The 23,331-nt window shown below is 44.5% G+C and overlaps 3 protein-coding genes across 3 annotated transcripts in view; 2 read left to right on the plus strand and 1 right to left on the minus strand.

Moving 5' to 3' along the window:
• cbfa2t3 (CBFA2/RUNX1 partner transcriptional co-repressor 3) overlaps nucleotides 1-23,331 on the plus strand; it is a 212,842-nt gene that overhangs the window by 55,919 nt on the left and 133,592 nt on the right. The window lies entirely within an intron of this gene.
• spg7 (SPG7 matrix AAA peptidase subunit, paraplegin) lies at nucleotides 590-7,266 on the plus strand. The gene is made up of 17 exons (XM_062470914.1): nucleotides 590-993; nucleotides 1,352-1,454; nucleotides 1,543-1,632; nucleotides 1,756-1,997; nucleotides 2,161-2,300; nucleotides 2,414-2,516; nucleotides 2,666-2,791; nucleotides 3,028-3,190; nucleotides 3,351-3,524; nucleotides 4,284-4,408; nucleotides 4,566-4,668; nucleotides 4,760-4,870; nucleotides 4,982-5,097; nucleotides 5,260-5,416; nucleotides 5,512-5,675; nucleotides 5,826-5,903; nucleotides 6,497-7,266. Exons 1-17 carry the CDS (start codon nucleotides 754-756, stop codon nucleotides 6,701-6,703), a joined length of 2,442 nt encoding a protein of 813 aa, XP_062326898.1. The 5' UTR covers nucleotides 590-753; the 3' UTR covers nucleotides 6,704-7,266.
• cdh15 (cadherin 15, type 1, M-cadherin (myotubule)) lies at nucleotides 7,187-19,316 on the minus strand. The gene is made up of 14 exons (XM_062470915.1): nucleotides 19,121-19,316; nucleotides 13,869-14,030; nucleotides 12,412-12,567; nucleotides 11,809-11,953; nucleotides 11,512-11,693; nucleotides 11,214-11,342; nucleotides 10,937-11,122; nucleotides 10,380-10,624; nucleotides 10,127-10,269; nucleotides 9,783-10,013; nucleotides 9,386-9,628; nucleotides 9,155-9,303; nucleotides 8,787-8,975; nucleotides 7,187-8,646 (listed from the first exon to the last, which is right to left on the minus strand). The coding sequence occupies exons 1-14, from the start codon at nucleotides 19,172-19,174 to the stop codon at nucleotides 8,446-8,448; spliced, it is 2,415 nt and encodes an 804-aa protein (XP_062326899.1). The 5' UTR covers nucleotides 19,175-19,316; the 3' UTR covers nucleotides 7,187-8,445.

Here is a 23,331-nt window from a genome sequence, read left to right on the forward strand (position 1 = left end):
CCTCATCGAGGTATCCGGTAGTTGGCGGCGGGGATATTTTACCATATGGTTTAAACCATTAAAAAAATAATCGAAGTATTTTTTCTGTTATTATAAATAAGCTTATAGTTTATATAAAAAACATATAGCTCTGAAAACAGGAATGTGTAGGTCATTTCAACATCTTGCATAAATAATGCGCAACTTGATAGTTGCAAGACGTAAACTCAACATAAGAATGGGCATTTGCTGTTTTATTTTTAAGTGAATGGTAACCTAAATAAAATGTTATTGTATTCTTAACTGTGAGCTATGAATACTTGTATTTATATAAGATTGATGAAATAAATAATAATGTAAATATTGAAGGGTCAAAGTTTAAAGTTCGTTAAGTCCAAGATTTTGTCAGAACAGAACATTTGCTACCCTACTTCTTCGTAGGCTTACTCTTTAAAATTATATTTCAAGTAAGTCAGTATATCTATGTCTAACCGTTAAATTATTTTGTAAAAGGGAATGAAATACACACGTATTTACCCCGCAAAGAAGGTGGCGAGTGAGGTATCTTGTATTTCTCATCTTTGCCGAGCACGTTGAATAATACACGTATGCGCACACTGACGCAGACCTTGGAGCCAAACGGATAGCTAGGAAGCTAGCTTTAGAGTTTCGTCCGACAAACGTCAACAACCAAAATGACATCTTTAAAAGATACGTTAATTTGCCTGTCTTCGTATATAGTCTAAATAGTTTAGGCATCGTAGCTTGCCTAATATGGCAGCATTGCTTTTGCAACGTCGTGCTGGTTCTTGTCGGAATTACAAGACCGCAATATTGACATTACCAGGACGATTTAACAGTCTATCGACAATATCTGTTAATAGCCTTGCAAATCGGAACGGTGCAAAGTTATTGGAGTCCGCATGTCTCAACTGTAAACTGTTATTACGTGACGGCCCATTGCGATCATTTGCAAGTCATTCACACAATGGTCTCAACTCTAAGCTCATTCTGGTAAGTCAACGACGTTTGCTAGCTACTAGCAACCTAACTTCATTTCTGATTTGGAGATGTTATTATCTTGACATCTATTTTTAATCCACGTCACTGATCCAACAGTAATGCCCTGGATCTGGCTTCGAGACTTTCAGGACTATTTCCATTAGCAACAGTGTGATAACTAAAGTATCAGTTTAGTTATTCATGGAACCTTCCTGGTGGAGGCTTAGAATTCTTGAAAAGAACTAGACCACAAGTGCCTATCTATAATCATAAAATATGATTTATACACGTTTGTCCTATATAATACACATACCAAGAGGGATCCTGCCGCAAAGAACTGTTCCATCTGATTCATGCCCTCTCTTCACAGCCATTTCTGCACAAACCCTTAAATCCCAGACTGGTTGGACTAAGTCAAGTGTTGATCAAGAATAACTTGATTAAAAATCCTTTTGGACTGTGGAATCTGTTTGGTAAGCCAACACCAAGCCTAACGTTCTAAGCTCTGAGGCTCACCTGACTCACTGTGATTGACACTAATTTCTAAACTTATCATCGCAGGAGCCACACATTACTTTAGTACATCTCAGTCCAAACAGGAGAAAAAAAAGCCAGATGGATCAAAGGGAAAAACACCAGAAGAAGATGAAGGTAAAGGAGGACATCCTTGCGTTCAGCCAGTGTATGGCTGAATATGAGACTAATACATTTTCTGATTGTAATTGGTCTTTATGGTTGTCTTACTTGGTTGTCTTTCACATCATTTTGCTCCAGAGGAGAAGAAGCGTCGAGAGCAGGAGGACCAGATGTACCGGGAGCGCCTGCGTACCCTCTTTATCATCGCCCTCATCATGAGCCTGCTCAACTCCATCAACACCAGTGGCGGCAACATCTCCTGGAACGACTTTGTCAACGAGATGCTGGCCAAGGGAGAAGTGTCGCGCGTGCAGGTGGTCCCAGAGAGTGACATTGTGGAGATCTACCTTCACCCGGGGGCGGTCATCTTTGGACGGCCGGTAGGTTGAAATAAGATTCAGACTAGAGTTAGATGGGCTGGTGTTAATGCATTTTATTTTTATTTATTAATTTTATTGTCATATTGTGGCAAATTCAGTTGGAAATGTATCCTTTGAAAGGTGAACCAGAGTTTGTGCTCCCCCACCATTTGTTCATGTGCAGAGGCTGGCTCTGATGTATCGCATGCAAGTGGCGAACATCGACAAGTTTGAGGAGAAGCTGAGAGCCGCAGAGGAAGAGCTTAACATCAACAGCAAAGATAGAATACCCGTCTCCTACAAACGCACCGGTTTCTTTGGAAAGTGAGTAGCTTGTTGTTTTGGCCCATACAAGGTTCCACTGGTATAATTGGTATAATGCTTCAAGAGTTGGTACTGTATCTGTATTCACCGTAGCGTGTGTTTCTGCATCCCAGCGCTCTCTATGCCCTAGGGATGGCTGCCATCGGAGTGGCAATCCTCTGGTACATCTTTCGTCTGGCTGGCATGGGGGGCAGAGAAGGGGGCTTCAGTGCTTTTGTGAGCCAATACATTTTACTGACCCTTTTTAATCTATTCAACACTTCTTTCCTAAACTTTGAGTCTACTATTGTGCTCAATGTTCTTCTCTGTATTGGATGTGGTGTTGGTTGATATGAATTGTATTGATGTCTTTTTCTGCACTACAGAACCAACTGAAGATGGCTAAGTTCACCATAGTGGACAGTAAGTCAGGGAAGGGTGTGAGCTTCAAAGATGTGGCAGGTATGCATGAAGCTAAAATGGAGGTCAAGGAGTTTGTGGACTACCTCAAGGTAAAATGGCTAAAAACCCTGTGTTTCTTCTGTGGTCCCCCTCCATCTACTTGAATTTTGTAGATTCATTTTAATATATATTTGTGTTAAATTGAGTATACCAAATACAATTTATAGATAAATTAAGTAACTGCCAAAAAACTAGATGCATCCAATTCTAGCCATGTTTTCCCAGCCCAGTATTTCAAGCCCTCAGGACCCTCTTCAACTCTCTTATCCTGTGTCTGTGTTGGTAGAACCCAGACCGCTACCTCCTTTTGGGGGCCAAGGTTCCTAAAGGTTCCCTGCTGCTTGGGCCCCCCGGCTGTGGAAAGACCCTGCTGGCCAAGGCTGTGGCCACTGAGGCTCAGGTCCCCTTCCTGGCCATGGCTGGCTCTGAGTTTGTGGAGGTCATCGGAGGTAAGACATCTGACAAATGGGTAGCATTCCTGTGTTCAGATTTGTAGATACTGTGATACTCCCATCATACTACGTTTCAGTTTCAATAGAAACCATTTTAATTGCCTGCTGCTGTAGAACCCTTATTAGACCAATGTCTGTGTGTGTGCTGCGTGTGCAGGGCTAGGGGCTGCCAGGGTGAGGAGTCTGTTCAAGGAGGCACGTGCCAGGGCTCCCTGCATCGTCTACATAGACGAGATTGATGCCGTGGGGAAGAAACGCTCCAGTAACATGTCTGGTTTCTCCAACACTGAGGAGGAGCAGACCCTCAACCAGCTCCTGGTGGAGATGGACGGTGAGGAGGAGATTACAGACTGATCGCCTGGACACAGATTACATTAAATCTAGCTACTAAGAGGACCTTTGCGTGGAGAGTCTCAAACCAAATGTATTTCATCTATAAATCTTGCTTTATAAACATGGATGGTGTTTAGCCGTAAATTAAGAACACTGGGAAATCTTTTGGATTATACTCTTTAGCAGTGTTGCCACAGTTACTTTGAAAGTTAAGTTAGATTACAAGTTAATTTATTAGTTACATTCAGCAGCTGCCGACAACACCCCCGCCGCCTCAACATAAAATGACAACCGGTTTTGCCAACACTAACTTTATTCATGTTTTCTTCTTTTCTTCTTTATTTCCATCTTTAGCTGACAAATACTCAATATAGTGATTGTATTTCCAACTCAAAAATGCGCATCTCTCTCCTCCTCCATTGGTGTTTGTGTCGCTGTGTGGTAGGTCTATGTATATACATGTGACGTGACCCTCATGCTGAAAACCAAACTTGATTGTCGCATAGGCTACATGACTACTCCCAGAGACGCAAGAAGAAATCAAATATATATTTTGCCATTAATGACAAAATAGTAACGCACAGTGACTTGGACAAGTAACTTTAATACGATTACTGGTTTGGAAATAGTAACGCGTTAGATTACTCGTTACTGAAAAAAGTGGTCAGATTACCGGCATCACTGCTCTTTAGTGTATTAGGTGAAACGATCCAAGACAGGGAAAGTATGCTCAGTTATTCTTTCTTCCTGTCCCCAGGCATGGGCACCACTGACCATGTGATCGTACTGGCCTCCACCAACCGGGCGGACATCTTGGATAATGCCCTGATGAGGCCTGGCAGGCTGGATAGACACATCTTTATAGACCTTCCAACACTACAGGTACCCACACACCTTCAGGGTTGCACTAAGCTATCAATAGTTACACTTCTGGGTTGAATCGAAAAAACCTTAAAGACTTTGCCCTTAGGGAGATGTTTAATAACAGTGTGATGGTTCTTTGGTGGTTTGGTAATGGTTCTTTTCATCTGTGTTCCAGGAGAGGAAGGAGATATATGAGCAGCACCTGAAGATCCTGAAGCTGACACAGCCTGCTAACTTCTACTCTCTACGCCTGGCCGAGCTCACACCAGGCTTCAGTGGTATGAGAGCACACACTCGCCCTTGCTGCACATTCTCTCTCCATTGAAAAAGGATTTAATCCTCTTCACTCACCCTCTAAACCCCTTCTAGGGGCGGACATAGCCAACATCTGTAATGAGGCTGCGCTACATGCAGCCAGGGAGGGCTACAAGTCTATTGACACCTTCAACTTTGAGTATGCTGTGGAGAGGGTCATAGCAGGTACAGCACCAAGACTGGCCTAATACAGATTCATACATGAATGAATCTGTGTTTTTTTTAAATAATTTATAATGGATGCTGTTGATGCCCTAACTGTCTAACTGAAAACAGGGAGTGTGAAGAAGAGTAAGATCTTGTCCAAAGAGGAGCAGAGGGTGGTAGCGTTTCATGAGTCTGGCCACGCCCTGGTAGGATGGCTGTTGGAACACACAGAGGCCGTCTTGAAGGTAACACACACACACTTTACCACCTGGCCACAACTCGCTTGTCTGTCCCATTATGTCCCCACTCAGTGCTCTATGTTCCATGATTACATATTTATTATATTCATTATGTATGTTTCTTGATGCAGTCATGTTCTGTTTTGACCTGGTTTGTCCATGGTCTAGGTGTCTATTGCCCCCCGCACCAACGCTGCACTCGGCTTTGCCCAGATCCTGCCCAGGGACCAGTACCTGTTCACCAAGGAACAGCTGTTTGAGAGGATGTGTATGGCTCTGGGAGGCAGGGTCTCCGAGGCCATCACCTTCAACAAGGTGACCACAGGTACTGCTGTCCGGGCTGGTGAACACACACGCTAATCTACACATGAATTGGCTCAGAGAGGTTCTAAGTGGCGTCTGCTCCTGTGTGTGTCCCAGGGGCCCAGGATGACCTGCGTAAGGTGACCCGTGTGGCCTACTCGATGGTGAAGCAGTATGGCATGTCTCCTAATGTGGGCCAGGTGTCCTTCCCAGAAACGGAGGAACAAGGAGCCATCGGGCGAAGACCCTTCAGCCAGGGACTTCAGCAACAAATGGACCACGTCAGTCTCCATCCATCGGTCTATCATAAATATGTCAAACTGTAAATCTAATATTCATAGTGTATTAACATTGATTTAGAATTTGCATGGCCCTTTGACATGTACTGATAATAATCCAGGATAATCAAAGTGGCTGTGTGTTCTTTCCAGGAAGCCAAGATCCTGATTGCTCGGGCGTACAGAACCACAGAGAAGCTACTTATAGACAACAGAGACAAGCTGATCATGGTTAGACCTTCTTTACCCCTCACTTGGACACATCAGTGTTTCCCATACATGTTTTAAAAAAAAAGAAAAAGAAGTATTTATCAATTCGTTAAAACTTTCAAATAAAAGACAATCCAACAAGACGGTCACACATACAGGATCCCCACAAGGGGGTACAGGACAAAACTCCCCACAAGGGGGCGCACATTTCAATTGCCCCCTAGGGGGTTTACAAGCGGGAGTCCAAGTTTGGCGGGGGTTTGAGGCTTTCGCCCCGAAGTCCCCGTCGCGCTCTCCTCCCAGTCGTCCTCGCCAGTGGAGTTCAACAGCGTTGGGCGCCTAAGCGCCCAACGCTGTTGAAAGAAAAGGGGACAAGGGGACAAGTCCCCGTCTGGCGTCGGGGCCGAAACCCCCAGGCAGATGACCGCTTCGACCCGCCCCTGTCACCGGATCCCTATCAGGCGATCCAGTATCGACGGGGGCGGGCCAATATCTGCTCGATGTGAACAGATACTCACTTGATCTTAGCCAATCAAGACTAAGGCTTGATCTAAAACCCTGCATCTCTCTTGCTGTCCTTTCCCCTAAACATTGTTTTCCTTGTGTGTTTCTAGTTGGCTAACGCACTGCTGGAGCGAGAGGTGGTGAACTATGAGGACATTGAGGCCCTGTTGGGCCCGCCCCCACACGGGCCTAAGAAGATGATTCTACCTCAGAGCTGGTTGGAGGCGGAGCGGGACAAACAGGACACTGGAGAAGATGAACCACGCCCTCCTTCTCGGAAGGAACAGGATGAGGATATCAACATGCAGCCTGTGTGAAACAACTATGCCATGCAGCACTTTAGAGTACTGAACAATGCTCTAGATTACAACTGTGACACATATATTTCCTATCCCTATCATATTGATGAGAAGGCATTTCAATAAAGGGTTGTCTAGGACCTGTTGGATAGCTTCTTATCTACTGCCTTAGACAGAATAGCATGTCTGGATAGTGTCTTACTCGCTTCATTAGAGCTTGGAAAAGACACTTCTATGAATGCATATGAGTGGTGTGGATCTTGGTATGGTCTGGCTATGCCTAGTTTCTTTTCAAGTGTGTATTTGCTGTAGAATATTGCCTGTACAACGGGTAGTTCCGACCTTGAATTCTGATCGGTTGACAGCCGTGGTATGTTGACAATCATGGGCTGAACCATCAATGTAAAGTAAAAAGTATTTGTAATGTTAAGATCAGCAATATTTGATGTAAGTTTTAGACTTCCATGTTATTGAGATCCATACAGAACAACAAAGTCAAAACAGTTGTAAAAGTTTATTTAATAGGTGAACATTGAATTTGACCTTTAATACTAAATAACTTATTAAATGCATCAAAACTATTTGAGCAGAGAGTTTTGTGCCTTTGATTGTCTTCATTAAATGTTTTGAGAACACACCAGGTCATTTATACACATGGAAAATGGTTTCAATATGACTGATTTCAAAAAGCAGACTGAATGTTTTGTTGGGTTTGCTGAAGTGAACAAAAAAAATGGTTAACATGTTTAAAAACAAAACCAATAATAGCAAAAGTATTTACAAAAACATTTTATAAAAAAGATAATCAAAATCTTAAAATATGTCTGGTCAGATCCAGTATGTGTTTAAAGCTGCACTAGGTAATCTTGTAAAATAAATCAAATATGAGAAACGACCCCAATTCTTGTATGAACTTGCATGCTTTCTTTCAGCTTAAATTTGATTTACAGCGGTTTCACAAAAAATGCCAAGGACGAAAGCCCACCTTGCCGAAGGCATGTGGCTAGAATTGGATTTCTGGAACGTGAATGGGTGGAAAGTAGTGGGCTGCAAATAAAAATTGAAGTGTATATTCCCCTGGCACTGAGCGGTCTGTGTTGCTGAACAACTCAGAGGGCCTCATTAGCTTACACATGTTTATTGGGGACAAAACATTAAATTTTTACTGAAACCTTTTTACCTACTGTACCTTTAAAATGCCTTAGAATGACACAACCTGGGCAAAGGCCTGTTGGCCAGCACATCCTGTAGCAAGCACATCCTTTCTTTCCATCAATCCTTATGTACATATCTCCTTCCTCTATTCTCTTTACTCATAACTTCTTATAAACAAACCAATAGCAATTGATAACTGCAGACAAACTATCTGTCTCAGCTATGGCCACCACCAATATCAAAGACAAATAATACCAAACAACAGATCCAGAAAAAAAACAATTCTGTAAACTCATGACACAGCAGTGTTAGTAAACTACTGTGAACAACCACCCAAGCACTGTCCCAAGCTAGGCTGGTGGAGAAGAAAGAATACATGTGGATCTCTATTATTGATACAAAGCAGTGGTGACCGCCCCTTTAAATCTGCATCTAGGGCCATTCACTGGGACACAGATGAAGCCTAATTTAGAAACATAAAGACCCCTTCCAACAGAGAATCTCTCCGGACGTATTTATTTGTCCTTAAACAAGCTTGTATCTGTGTCTGGGAATCCTGACGCCTGGCTCTGGCCCTGGGCTGCAAGCCTGGCCTGGCTCCCTCCCTAGCGCGGCTCGTACATGTTGGCCAGCTTCTTGAAGCGCGGGCCCCAGTCGTTGAGGTAGTCGTAGTCCTGGTCTCCGTCTGAGCTGGCTGAAGCGATGGAGCTGAGACTGCCCGCCACAGAGCCCTCGCCTTCGTAGTCGTAGATCAGCGCCGTATCATAGGGGGGGACGTTGGGGTCTTGGTCTGCTGCCTCCAGGCCCTGAAAAGAAACCCGAGCACAGTGGTCACAAACCCATGTTTCTATAACTACCGTACCTAGAATTGGACCAAATCTGCAGCATGGAATTGAATTTAAGGTGTTTTCTAGCTGTGTGTCTGAGAAGAGACAGCCTTCCTCACATCGTTGATGTAGTCCTCGATGTCGCCTGGGTCTGCAGGGGGCTTCCGTGGATACAGTGGGGAGGGCAGGTTGTGGGGGGCGTCTTTCCTGAGTGGCTGCTTCCCTCGAGACAGACCAGGGGGGCAGAAGGACCCTGGGGTTGAGGGCGTGTCGGTCGGGTTACGCAAGAGGTCAATGTTGAAAGCATTCTAAAGGGAAGAATACATTCCATTATTCTCAGTTGTGTGTATGCAGGCTTTTAGTTAGTTGAGGGTTTTTTATGGTTGTCTGTCATGTTTTTCTATTTAAAATGTTCCTGTATTCTTTATTTGTAGTGTTATATTGCATTTTGTTGTGAAGCACTTTGTGATTTTTATCTGCGACTGACCTCGTCCTCCTCTCCTCCTCCCTGCTCATCGTAATTCAGGACGTTGTCACGTATGTCATCTTCTGACTCCCCCACCAGCAGACCCCCACCTTGCTTCATGTGATGGTGCCTTCTACAGTTACCCACGGCAACCGCTAGGAGCAGCAGCACTGCACACAGACACACACCATGTCACTGCACTGCCACACCTGGGAGACAATGTATTTATGTGTGTGTATGTGTGTCACTCACAAAGCAAAAGAGCAATGCTAGCCATGATGACCACCAGGGCAATGAAGCTGATTCCCACTCGCGTTCCAAAGATGGCGGCTGACTCGGACCTGCAGTCATGGTTGTTGTCGCAGGGACAGACAGTGATGTTGACCTGGGCAAAGGAACTGAGCCTGGGATTGCCAGAGTCAAAGACCTGCACTGTCACAGCATACTCTCCCTTCTCTAGCCTCTCTATCAGAGGCTGCAGGTATCCATGGCTATCTGTGGAAGGGCGAAGGGTGAGTAGAAGGTAGAAGGGAGGATGGTGAAGTGATATAAAGGTAGTTGAGGGGAGGGGCAACAGAGGGTTGAAGGAAAGAGAAAAACACTTCACAATGTCACATAAACACAATCCTTGCTATCCACTCATCCTAACCGTTGAACGTGACGATGGTCCAGTTGTTTGACATGTCGGAGGGCAAATCAAAGGTGTAGGGTTCTGCATGAGGGGGCAGGTCCTCATCCACAGCAGTCAAAAGCAGCCCCGCCCTGTAAATGTCCCTGTTGTTACAGACCACCCCACTGAGAGGGGTCAGCTGTGGGGGGAAGTCATTGGTTTCCTTCAGGATGATGGATAGAGTGGCTGTGGTGGAAATACCTCCAGCGTCTGGAGGAAAAACATCACCATGTTAATCATCATGTTCTGTACTTCAATCACGCTTCCAACATTTTCCTCATGGGGGGGGATCTCAATCAGGAAATGGCGGCTGTGCCTCAAACCTGTGTCGGTGACCTTGACGATGACATTGTAGACGTTGTTCTTGACGTGTGGTGAGCGCACATTGAAGCTCTTCCTAGATGTGATCTCTCCAGTCTCTGGGTTGATTAATAGCCATCTTTCTGGATCCCTGGTGATCTCGTATCTGCAGAGTAGAGGGTAGTCAGCCATTCTTTTTTCGTAGGTTCAACTTGTTGTACATGTGCTAGACCAGAGCTTATCAATGACAGTCTGGCAGCTTTCCAAATGTCTGACCTGAGTTTGGCGTTGTCAGGGTCATAGGCAATATTCTTGATCAGGACAGACCCAGGTGGCACTGACTCAGGCACCATCAGCTCCATGGGGTCACTGACGAATTGCGGTGCCTCATTCTCGTTCACCACGGTAACCAGTACTGTTGCACTGCTGATCGGGTCGTTGGGGGCTTTAATATTCAGTGGGTTGACATTCTCCACAGTTAGGATGAGAGTGTACTCTGACCGGCCTTCAAAGTCCAGAGGCTGGATGGGGTGGTGGTGGTTGTGAGTGGGGGAGAGGGAGGGGTGGGCAGGGTAAAGGAAATAGAGAAGAGATGATTATTGGAGTGGTCTGGTAGGATGCAGCTCACCTATTCACCAATAGATGGAGCTAGAATTACATGTGGGATCAAATGTTCAACCCAAAGTGGTGACCACATACTCAAACTATAACTGAAGTAAATGCTGTAAAATTGCATGGCAGCATGTGTCACGCATTTACTCTGCATTCTCTTTTTCTTCCCTCCCACTATACATCCCAACCCTCAACCCCCTCCATGGTTTAGAGGTGCCTACTTTCACCACTGTCAGAATGCCCTCATTGGTCAGTGGATCCGTCTCAATGGCGAAGTTGCTGAAGCGGTCACTTTCTGCGATGGTGTACTTAGCTTCCCAGTTTCCTGTCCCGGGGTCGTCATTGTCAACAACGTTGACCCTGCCGATTTCATGGTCAATCCTGTTCTCCACAGCTGACAGGTTGTACTGCAGTCACAAACACATTGTACGATGAAGCACATTTTTCTGTGTGTGTAGGTGTGTGTGTGTGTATGTGTATGTGCGTGTGTGTGCTCACCAGATCGGGGGAAAAGCGTGGGCCGTGGTTGTTGATATCAGACACGTGGATAATGGCAATACCCTCATTGGTCAGTCCCATACCTGACATGTCTGCAACTTGCAGCTTCAACCTGAAACTCTTCACTACCTGGACACACACACACATACGTTCAGCTACACACACTTACACAGATGATTATTCTCTGCCGTAATAACAGGAGATAAGTAAATGTTTTATGTGTTGACATTGGACTGTAGTCCCCTACATATCTCATGGAGCAGGAAATGTGTGAGTGGAAATAAGTAGGGCCTCCTACCACTCGGTCCAGGCCCACGTCCCGTGTGTAGATCGCTCCTGTCTCGTTGTTGATGCCAAACATGGTCTTGGTGATGACATTTGCTGGGAAGCTCTCCTGGCCAATGATGGAGTACCTCAGAACAGCGTTGTCTGTGTCTGGGTCATCAGCATCGGTAGCTGACACAGACATCACTGACGTACCTGTCAGGCACAAGACCTGTCACTCATAATGCTTGCTAAAGCATTAACTTATCTGTCAGATGTTAATATTGATCTGTGATGTCGAACATTCTTGTATTTCTGTGTGTGTGTGTACCTGGTATGGAGAACTCAGCTATAGACCCCTCAAACTCTTTCTGTGTGAAGATTGGCCGGTTGTCATTCTGATCCAGAACCACTATCTCAATGGTGGAGGGGTTTTCTAGTCTCTCTCCACTGGGAGACAAGGCAAAAGCTTTCAGCTGTGAAACACACACAAACTAACATTACTTTCAGACAAATATTGGCTCTATTATTAAATTTTGACATATTCTCCCTATGTGCAGTAAAGAGAGGTTTCTGATGGAACAGCATGTGTATTTTGTCCAACAACATTTCCTAAATCCCCAGCGGTTGTGGATGTTTGGTGGTTACATCATTACCAGCCTGGAGCTTCCTAAATACCCTTAAACCTCTGAGGGAGGCTGACCTGTGACCTTGTGTGACCACTGTGTCAGAGACAACACCTCAGATCTCAGACAAGCTGTGAGTTGGCTCTGTTCTTTGCACTTGGCTTTAATTGTAAGCAGTATAATGAAACAACTTAAAGTCTGTGGGAAAATAAACATGTTCAGTGAGCTAAATGAAAACAAGAATTCCTTCACACATTATCTCAATTCAGACACAGGTGTTACTGCAAAGTAGCATCTCTTCTGTTTACCGTGAAGCGGCTGTATTTCTCCCGGTCCAGAGGCTGCTTGCTGCGGATCTCTCCCGTCTTGTCATCAATCTCAAACAGGTCCTTGGGGTCCTGATCCACCCCTTGTCCCTCCAGCTTGTAGATCACCTCCCCGGTGAACACCTTGTCTGATTTGATCTGGAGGGGCAGGAGGTGAGGACAACAGGGAAACAACTGAGGTCAGTCCATGGCCAGGGTATAGCTGGAAGGCTGAGAAGGTTAGGGGAGAGTACGACATTGAGCCAGATGTGAAAGTGGTCTTTAAGGACCATGGGGGAACAGAAAGGGGGCTTAGAATTTCCTCAAGCTGGGACACATGTGGTTGGTCCTGGAGAGGAGTGTATGTTGTTGATGTTAGTCTTCTTTATTGCTGTTTTTTACACAGCAGCATCTGGATCGCTGTATCATGTGTGAGCATAGGGGGCCTGAATGCACATGAATGGCCTTCCTGCTTTACAAGCACATCTCCTGCTGTGGTCAGGATATATCACACACACACGTGGAACATAAACTAGTCTCTAGATGTTTGAATCAGACATCCATATTCACTGGTTTCATGTCACAGATCATTTATCTCCATATGACAACACATGTTATCGGACCTGTATAACAAAAGGTTGAAGTCATCTCCTCAGACTAAAAGCGATGATGTTAACCAAACATTTCCTTTAATGGATTATCTGTAAACAGTTATCAGCACTCAAGAAAGTAGGACCCACTTTTTATTTTCCAACCTGTGGTTGGTAGAGAGGGGTTCAGTCCCATAAACAACCTGTCAGGTAAAGGGGAACGTAAGAACTTAGTTGCTATTGTGGACTTATATGGTTTATTAGAGCCACAACAGTAGAAAGTGACATTGGCTCTTGAAAGATCCTGGCACCTGGAAAATGTAAATCGCCGAAGAAGATTGATATAAAGGCATTGATTCTGACTAGACCCCAAGTTTGAAACCAAACTGTTTTTTCAAAGACATGAGCGAAGCAAGTTCAGCCATGACACTCGGGCAGCGCGCGTCATATCACCCATTGCCATGTTCTTAGCCCATAGGCTTAGCTCGATAGGCAACGTTATAAAGTCGCACACATGCACGCACACGCATCCTCGATTACCTTGTGTTCTGCGCTGCTGCCACCCACCACTATCCCCTTCTCCCCCATGTTGTCTGTCTGTACTCCGCGTGGGGGATTTAACTCGTTGCTCCCTGCCTCATGTCATGCATGCTGCAGTGAAGGCAGGGAGAGCTTCCCCATGTACATCCATTCCGCCAATGTTAAACCTATTTTTCATGTATATGAATAAATGGTGAAATCAATCACTTGAGTGTCTTGACTGAACTGAAAGCTAGTTATGGTTCTAGGTGGGAACACATCCCAGTGTAGGGCTGTGCCTGGTCTGGAGGGAACCAGCCTATGGTATAGGTTCTGGAGAATGTTTTTTACCTGAACCAGGTTCTCTGGGACCTGCTTGCTGTTTTCCGACACTCTGATTGGTGGAATTATCCAGTCCCTCTTCACCCTGCCCAGACCACTGTTTTGGTGTTGCCATGGATACAGGACCGCCAGGCCTGCCTCCTCCGGGTGGGTCTCGGAAGAGCTCCAGACCTGAGGAAAGAACATCAGCAGGAACATCAGGAAAAACCTTGCGGTCATGGAACTTCTGTGTTCAGCAAGGTGTTATTATTTGTCTCCTCCCAATAAATACCAAGCAACAGCTAAATGGGAAACATCTGACATGTGTCAAGATACATTTGTATTAATCAGAATCAGAATCAGAAACAGCTTTATTCGCCAAGTTAGTTAGCACAAACAAGGAATTTTCAATGGAAGGAAGGTTCAGACGGTAAACATGTAGTTTTAAGATGTAGAAAATATAAAAAGTAGAAAATGAACGACAGTATCTAAATAATTCAAGCCAATACTATACAATGTAAAAAATTAAATATAAAAATATAAAATAAGATATAATATATTTAGTGACTGGTCCTATGGCTACTCAAAACGTGAAATACCGTAGATTGGCTTTCTGTGTGAAGAAGACTTATGTGTGAAAGTTTGTCATTTGACATTGTGTTCGACATTGTTTTGCTTGTTGTTTTCAAGTCTGTGTCTGTGCCAGGCAGCAGAAACCCTTCTCTGTTGTCTTGCCTCTGCCGCCCCTAATGAGGAATCCACAGTGGAGTCACAGGGGTGGCTCACGTTACACACTAACACTCACGTCTTTATTCTTTCCTTTGATCTCCACACACACTCATTTGAATCAGGAAATAGTAACACAAATGCTCATACTCACATGCCCAGTTCGTAGTTCAGTTCACACAGTGACACACAGTAGACACACACACACACACAGCCACACCTACACCCACACACACACCAGCTGTCGACTATGGATTTAGATTCTCAGCTTTCCCACCCTCCTGACCACTAACACATACACACTCCCCTTTATTCCCAACCCTGCACCTGACAAATGGTTGGGGATCACCTCATGAATATGATCTGGAAACAGAATTCCTCGCAAACATACATTCCTCTAGACCTTGCAACACCAAACCACAGGCAAGGAGGAAGTGTTGGTTGGACCTAAGGAGTACACCAAATGGTAAACATACACATGAATAGAAACAAATGTATTTCATGAATCGGATGGTTGTATCTCTATTGCTAGATGGCCCTGCCCTGACCTGTCCCCTGGGTCTGCAGAAAGGGCACTCAAGGGTTCAGGCATGCTGCTGGACAGTCAGGAGGGGAATGCCAGCCATGACTGGCATGTGTAGGCTGAGTTAGGGGCAGACTAATCTTAGAGCATTCTATAGAGTCCACCCCTCAACCCCTCTCTGTTGTAGCTGTAGCAATCCTACCTACTTAAAGAGATGTTTACACTTGCATGTCAGGCCTGACTGCCTAGCTCCTCCCCCGTCACACTTCTGATCCAATTATATGTCCGCTATGCCCTGTCACTCATTAGATGTGACCAATCACTTATCAAAATGACTCCATCCAAGTACAACTACCATTTCAGTCTTTTTCAAATCCATTGAATTTAGAAACCTCAGTAAAACAAATTATACTAAATATGAAACCCGTTGGCCTCTGAATCCCCATTCAAAATAATTTCAGAACAATTAAGCAAATTGTTCTGAAGATGTGGGAGTTCAAATGACAGGGTGCTAAAGCTGGCTACTAAACTTCAGTCCAGAGTTTCTTTATTGGATAGTTTGCTTGACCTCACCAAACTCTGGGTGGCAAAACCAAGAAGACTACTTCTCTGCATTCCTAATGTATTTACCAGCCAGCATTGGAGCTACACCTGGGTGTCCTCTTACCAATTAGGGTGGAGATTTCTGACAAACAGGGTGAGGGCCAGTTCACAGACTGACTGTTTTAGGGCTTTTTACCAGATACTCTTTCGCCCTGACCTTTCACCTCTGGAAACTGGGTGGGGGGGTGAGGGAGGACAAGGGCCCTGCTTGAACCTCATGAGGGGGCAGGAAGACACAGAGAGTGGTGATTTAATACAGAGAAAAACTATTTGTGGAAAAACAACATTTAAATCTGTTATATTTCTCAATTCAAACCTATGGACAGTGGCCAAGGCACAGCTTTCCACTCAGGGGATTGGGGACCCCTACATTTAGAGGTGGTAATGTGTCGCTCACAAACTGCCCAGTGTGACCCCATGCTAGTTGGATTTAATTGGAGTTGACACTGCCACACTGTCAAAGCGGCAAGGACATCTGAAAACATAAAGATGAGGATTCCCAGAGTGGACACATAATAGCCACTGAAATACATTTAACCTAATACTCAACAAACAAGAGACAACACAATGTCACATAGTTTACCTCTTGTGAAGTATATCATATAATTTAGCACTGTGAGAGAATTACACACAGACATACATTTGTACCTCAACATCACCTCAACGAAATTGTTATCCTTGAGTCAGTGTCATGTTAGGAAGGCAAGGCTGGCTATCGATTCAGCCATGTGCTAGATGGCTGGGGGTATGCTATGCTATGTTCTCCTGTGGTGTGTCTGTTCATTTATGCGGGACAATCCTAGAGTACTCAAGTGGGCTTGGCAGCAGGGGAGGGGATGCCTGCAGCATGCCGGACAAACCCTCTGGTCACGTGGGGTGGAGGTCGGACAGGTGTCCTTCTCCCCCTCCACACGACCAGCCAGCCTCTGCTGTCACCCGGCTAATGGCTAACTGCTAGACCTTCCGTCCTGGCCACCTATTCCTAGGCCCTCCTATTTTGGGGGGGCCAGTGTTTCCTCATGTCCAGGCTTTCAGGACTGCTGAGCAAATGGGGATGATGTGTGGTGGGATTCTTGGGATTGAAGAGAAAATAGCGCTTGTTTTAACTTAATGGTCTTGTTTTAACTTAGTGGGGAATAGTAGTCGGTGGGAGGTTGTATCAGGATCCAAGGCTGGATTTGTTGGTCAGTCTATGGAAGAAGCGCTCTGTTAAAGCCTAGTCACATGAAACAGAAAAAACTGCAATACAGTAAAGCAGTCTTGCCTGTCAGGCCCACGATTCATACAATGTCCAGTCAGCTGGGCAGCCCGAAACAAGCGAGCCATTCAGCCACACATACGATTCAGACACTGTCCATTTGAACTGACTGATTGTTTCCATCAAGCATTAACTCAGCACAAGCCATCCGGTCAGTTGGCAGGCTGTTTCAAGGCACTTAATTTGTCCCTGATTTCATGGTCAGGGAGTGGTTTACTCCTCTTTCCGTTGGGGGATTACCAAGCGGGACAAATGGCATCAAGTACGCATCTGGGAACAGCTGCTCTTCTCTCTGCTCGACGGCCTGGACCAGGCACCCACGCTTCTCAGGCAGACAGACAGGCAGACAGGCAGGCAGGTGTGCAGGCAGGTGTGCAGGCAGGCAGGTTGGCAAGCAGACAGGCAGGCAGGCTATATACAACCTTCCTTCCCAGGAACAACTCCCTAAAGTGCTCAGATTAATTTACTGACACAGACATGTCGCTATCTTTCTGGATTTGGGTATAAAAACAGTCCCTGATCTCTACCGCCATGTCCATGCAACAGGCTGATATGGAGAAATGTTGACAGAAACATCAGCCTCACATGTGTTATGTGTAGCTGGATGGGATTTGTGAGATTGTGTCTCCTATCCACCCTGCACCATGAGTAACATCTCTGGTATTTGAACATGGAATCCAACCTCACAGAAGTTCAACCACATGCAGCTAAATTAGGACCAAGGCCCAACGTATGCTTACTGTAAATATCTTGTTCCTTCTCACATCAGCCCCATTCATAAAACAAGTCAACCCTTGATACTTGAATCCATTTTGAATGGTGTTCATTGAACAGACCTTTAAATGCAGTCATGATGGTAAAAATAATGGACATGAAAACAGAGTTTCCAAATGGGCCTATACAAAAAGGCCATACTTTTGTCCTTCCTTTGCATGTTTTTATGTATCAATTAATATGTTCATGTTCAATGTGAATTTCCATTAAATGTCACATTTTGTAAACTGCCTGTTGCGTCACCAAATACCTGTCTATTTGCTTGTCTGTCAGACACATGGTCGGCTATCTGTGACTAACTGGTTTTCCCCAGGCCTCTGTAGATGATCTATTGCTCACTTCAAAAGCTGGTGTCAGGGACCAAAGTGATTCTCATCCCAATGGATTTGCCATGGAAAATTAACACCTACTGTTGATAGAAAAAACATTGAAGACTCTTGTCTGCTTGAAAACATTTGAACCATGCATAAAGCATTCCATAACCAATATGTGTGAGGTCATTGTATCCAAAATGATTTGAACTTCGATACATCAGAGACAATAGAAATTAAAGGCGCACACACATCTGAATATGATTTAGGACCATCAACAAAACAGAACCTCACTCTCTCAGATTTTTAAGAGGTCAGATCTGGCTTCCATTACTGCAGTAAACAGAGGGGTGACTGATGGAGGTTGAAGGTAGTGTTGGTAATATGTCTGTTTACGTTGTCATCCATTACAGGCCTGATAATGGTGCTGATGACAAGGCTGCCACATCTATCGAGTGCTGGGCGGTTCCAAATACTAAGTAACTGAGTTAGCCTTCTAACTTTGACAGTCATACAGATCATTCAGACATTCAGGTAATATGAAAGCTGGATTTCAATAGGTTGTGTTGTAGAAGTTACTTGAGCAAAATCTTTCCATTAACCTATAAAGTATCAAGGAACTTTTTAACCGTGTAATTGATTATGCTTTGTACAAAAGCTCCCCCCCCCCACCATGATAAAGAGCTTGAACCCAGAAAGCACATGTGCAGTCTGGGCCATGCAAAAGAACATCTATTATGTTCTATAAGACTGCTGAAATGTTTAGTTCCCCCTTATCCTCTTGTTCAGACTCAACATGACTGATGAAAATCAATTCACATTTTGTTGAACGTATCAATCCAACACAAATGTAAACCAATGGTTTGCCAAGAGAGCAACTCATAGTCATGTACCAAACAACCACACACTCTGAGGAAATGAACACATTCTACAGAAATCACACCACTTATTACACACCCAAACACAGATATAAGGCTGAAGTAGACTTTTGTCATTTTGTCTATTATTTAAAATCTGCCAGATCTCAGAGGTTATATTTATGGTGTTTAAAGTGAGACAGATCTAATAGAGATACATGTTATTTTACCTGACAGAGGCCGATGCCCAGCATACACAGCAGTGCCAAAACCCTCGCCGCCATCTCTGATGCCCGCCTCTGGCCCCAAACTCAGACACGTCTCTGACTAATGTAATGGCACTGGAGGCTCCAGACTAGTCCTTCCAGGAGCTCTGTTGTGGCAGTACTGGGCAATGGAACCAACTGTTACAAACCTGAAAGACTTCTGCCTCCTCGTTGCCTTCTCTCTCTCTCTCTCTCTCTCTCTCTCTCTCTCTCTCTCTGTGCACTGAGTGCAGGGTAGAATGAGTGACAGCACATGTGTTGGGGTGCATGGGAGGGCTGAGAGCTGAAATTCTACCCCTGCCCCTAACTCTCTGAGACATACCCCAGCTATGGACAGGGAGGAGCAGAAAGAGAAAGAGAGAGAAGGAGAGAGAGGGAGAGAGAGGAGGGAGAGAAAGGAGGGTAGTAAGGAAAGAAAGAGTGAAGAAAGAAACAATGAAGGAGCAGAGCAGAGCAGGTGGGTCAGTACTGCCACATTACTGTTGAGTGTTGAGTCTGGCCCTGCTGTAGCCCACTATTCTGTTAGCTATGCACTTAGTTAGTCCCTACGGCCTACATACACGCACCCTGACCAGCCGTAGACTGCAGTGACCAATGGGTGAATAATGCTGAAGTTTGGTTCACAATCACAACATACCTCACAACACTACCTGTACGGTTCTGATCGCTGGTTGTGTGCTTCCTGCCAACTAACTGGACCCAATGGGACCAGACTGGAGCCCAGATGGACCAGCATCTCCTTAGCCTGCACATGGAACCTGCCAGCATGTGCAGCTTCGTGTTGTGCCCTCAGAACATTCTGAACATTCTAGAACATTTTCCCAGAGGCTCTTTGATCTCTAGCTATTCTATGGCTCTCCAAGGTATGCACACCATGTAGTGGAGATTGTGAGTGGCAGTGATGCGTTCAATGTGCTGAAAATTCAACGTGTCAGGGGCTCCCTTGCGGTCAGGTTCTGAAGAGGAAGAAGAAGTTTGAAAGAGGAAGAAGAGGAAGGAGGGGAGCAGAAATGAGCAGGCGGAGGAGGTCAACCAGGGAAGAGATGTGTGTTTGGTGTGGAATCAAAAACAACACAGCAAAGTAGGGATATGTAAATAACGCTGTGTGTTGGCACAGTGAACAGTGGCGCTCCCAGACATTTGAGGGCAGAATACTGTTTTCTGATCGTTATGTCGTTGTTATCATGACTGTAGGAGCAAAATCTGATTATATCATAAATCTTGCCAGATTTATGGCCCATCCATATTTATGCCAATTTTATCACAGTGGCCGTGCCCCCCCCCCCCCCCCCCCCCCCAGGACCCCTCCTGACGGCGCCACTGACAGTGAAGCTGTAGCTTCCTAGAAGCTGGTCAAGGCTAGGAGGCCTCTGCCCCAGTCTGCTGCTACTCTCCTCACAGACACCAGGCTGACTGTCCCTTTCTGTCATGACAAAGAGGACACAGTGGACGGACCATGGGGAAAGGAAACTGAGGAATGGTGAGGGTCAGAGGTTGAAGGGTATTGAAAGGGATGGAAGCAAAGAGAGGCAAGGTAGGAGTAGCTGAGAGCAAGAAAAGGACAGATGAGCAGAGAGAGAGAAGAGTCCAGACTCCAGACTTTTCTCCATACCCGGACCCATCTGCACTCTCTCTGTGAATCCCTCTGTGGGTGAAAGGTCAACTGGGGCACACAACACCAGTCCATTATGGTAACATGTTGGGGAGAAATACATTAGGAACTAGAGAGGGTACAATTTCTGGGGAAATTGTAGGGTGTGCTTGCTTGCGTCGGTTGCACAGGGGTCCGTTTTTGAATGACATTTTTACAACTGATTTCTGTATATTTTGTATGAAAATGCATACTTATTATTTATAAAGATTAAATAGATTTAAAAGCATTTTTTTTTGCTGCTCATTTACAACTGAAAATACGAGTGAAGTGTAGAATGAAATAGATGTCTTCTCATTTCCCCTGCAAGAGGCAGCCTCATCGTTGAATCAAAACGAATAAATTTGGCAGACCGGTGTAAAAATGGACCTAATCTCTATGACTTAAACGTCATTTTAAGTTTTTCCCTTCTCGTGATATTTTCAGGCATGTAGCCTACTCATTGCATTCATTCATTAATAAAGAGCCCCCTTTGAAGATTATTCTACGACGTTACCCGGCAGTAGAAGATGGAATCGCGATTCAGACAGTCCCATCTGCTAACTGAAAATATGCCCCCCAAAACGTAAATAAGCTTGTCATTTATTTAGTGGAAAATCGCTCATTCATAAAAAGCTCACTGGTAGCGATCATTGTCAGTAACAACGCAAAATGCGATATAGCCCTGTACTAGTAGACTACTGCTGTGTTCGTCTTGGTAGCGATTGCGTTGGTTGAATTGGATTTAACGTTCCGTTGTACGGTTTAGGCTGAAATTATTTTCATGAACAGATTGACAACGTTTAGGCTGTGGCAATGAAGTTCAGGTTAGTAGTTAGATAGACTTTTGATTTAAGTAAGGGGAGTGCCGAACATGTGTCGCCGTTTGACTTCCTACTGTACAGCTGTGTAGATGTTTTTGTAGTGTCTCGCGTAGGCTACAGCGTTGCAGTGAGCAACACTGGTTTGAAACCACAGGTAATGACAATTTCACCCACAAATCGTTTACTTGTAATGTAATGTCATAATAAATCCTACAACGAAAATGTATTTGTGAGGAATGTTTATTTTAAAGATTGAAAACAGATGCATCATAGACCACTGTAGTATGTGTTGCCCGGGCAACAGAGGCTAATGTCATGATGCTAATGCTTCAGTGAAATAGTAGACTACCGTTTCCAAAAGTAGATGTGGGCCTACTTTCTTAATAATATCAGCTAATATTGTACATTACATTTCACAATTGTGTTTCACATCACAAAGTAAATAGTTATCACCCTGGCCTCCTTGCTTGTGGCGTTTCTGCAGCTGCCTTGCAGTAAAGCTATAGTTAGCCTAGCTATCCCCCAAGTTAACAGATGCGAAACGAACGTTCTGCGACAGGTAGTCACGGGTGTTTTCGTGACGTTAGTGACGTAGTGACGTTAGTAACGTCAGTGACTGTGGCTAGCAAATTAGCCACCGTTAGCTTCACTTTTCGCCACAAAAACTTAACTTCAGCCTAAACCATGCAACGGAACGTAAATAAAAATACAAGCAACTCAATCGCTACCAAGACGAAACTTTTGACACCTAGGTTGTGTATGTAGGCCAAATATTGACAAAGATTTAGGGGGGCAAAAATAAATAATAATAATAAATATATATGTGAGAGAACAAAGGTTGTGCTCTCGCCGAAGGCTTGAGCACACCCAAATATATATGTGAGAGAACAAAGGTTGTGCTCTCGCCGAAGGCTTGAGCACACCCAATAAATTGGGCAGACCGGTGTCAAAATTGACCTAATCTCTATGACTTAAACGTCATTTAAGTTTTTCCCTTCTCATGATATTTTCAGGCATTTAGCCTACTCATTGCATTCATTCATTAATAAAGAACCCCCTTTGAAGATTATTCTACGACGTTACCAGCAGTAGAAGATGGAATCGCGATTCAAACATTACCATCTGCTAACTGAAAAAATGCCCTCAAAAACGTAAATAAGCTAATAAAAATAATAATAATAAAAAAGACATTTATTTAGTGGAAAATCGCTCATTAGTAAAATGAGTAAATAGTTATCACCATGGCCTCTTTGCTTGTGGCGTTTCTGCAGCTGCCTTGCAGTAAAGCTATAGTTAGCCTAGCTATCCCCCAAGTTAACAGATGCGAAACGAATGTTCTGCCAAAGGTAGTCACGAGTGTTTTCGTGACGTTAGTGACGTAGTGACGTTAGTAACGTCAGTGACTGTGGCTAGCAAATTAGCCACCGTTAGCTTCACTTTTCGCCACAAAAACTTAACTTCAGCCTAAACCATGCAACGGAACGTAAATTCCAATAGAAGCAACTCAATCGCTACCAAGACGAAACTTTTGACACCTACTTTGTCTATGTAGGCCAAATATTGACTGAGTTTTAGGCAAAGCACACCCAATAATAAAGAGAAACAGGAAAACAATAGTGAGAATGCTTAACAGCATTCTCACAATAATAAAGAGAAACAGGAAAACAATAGTGAGAATGCTGTAAATAAATATATATGTGAGAGAACAAAGGTTGTGCTCT

The sequence above is a fragment of the Osmerus eperlanus genome, chromosome 10, assembly GCF_963692335.1.
Source record: "Osmerus eperlanus chromosome 10, fOsmEpe2.1, whole genome shotgun sequence".
Lineage (NCBI taxonomy): Eukaryota > Metazoa > Chordata > Actinopteri > Osmeriformes > Osmeridae > Osmerus > Osmerus eperlanus.

Excerpts from the sequence above, each read along its gene's own strand:
- cdh15 (XM_062470915.1), bottom strand. The coding sequence starts at position 19,174 with ATGGCGGCGAGGGTTTTGGCACTGCTGTGTATGCTGGGCATCGGCCTC. Across the intron at positions 11,954-12,411 it reads AGAAATACAGCCGCTTCACG|CTGAAAGCTTTTGCCTTGTC; the intron begins GTAAACAGAAGA and ends TGTGTTTCACAG. Across the intron at positions 10,014-10,126 it reads CGTCAAGGTCACCGACACAG|ACGCTGGAGGTATTTCCACC; the intron begins GTTTGAGGCACA and ends TTTTTCCTCCAG.
- spg7 (XM_062470914.1), top strand. The coding sequence starts at position 754 with ATGGCAGCATTGCTTTTGCAACGTCGTGCTGGTTCTTGTCGGAATTAC. Across the intron at positions 2,301-2,413 it reads CGCACCGGTTTCTTTGGAAA|CGCTCTCTATGCCCTAGGGA; the intron begins GTGAGTAGCTTG and ends TCTGCATCCCAG. Across the intron at positions 2,792-3,027 it reads AGTTTGTGGACTACCTCAAG|AACCCAGACCGCTACCTCCT; the intron begins GTAAAATGGCTA and ends CTGTGTTGGTAG.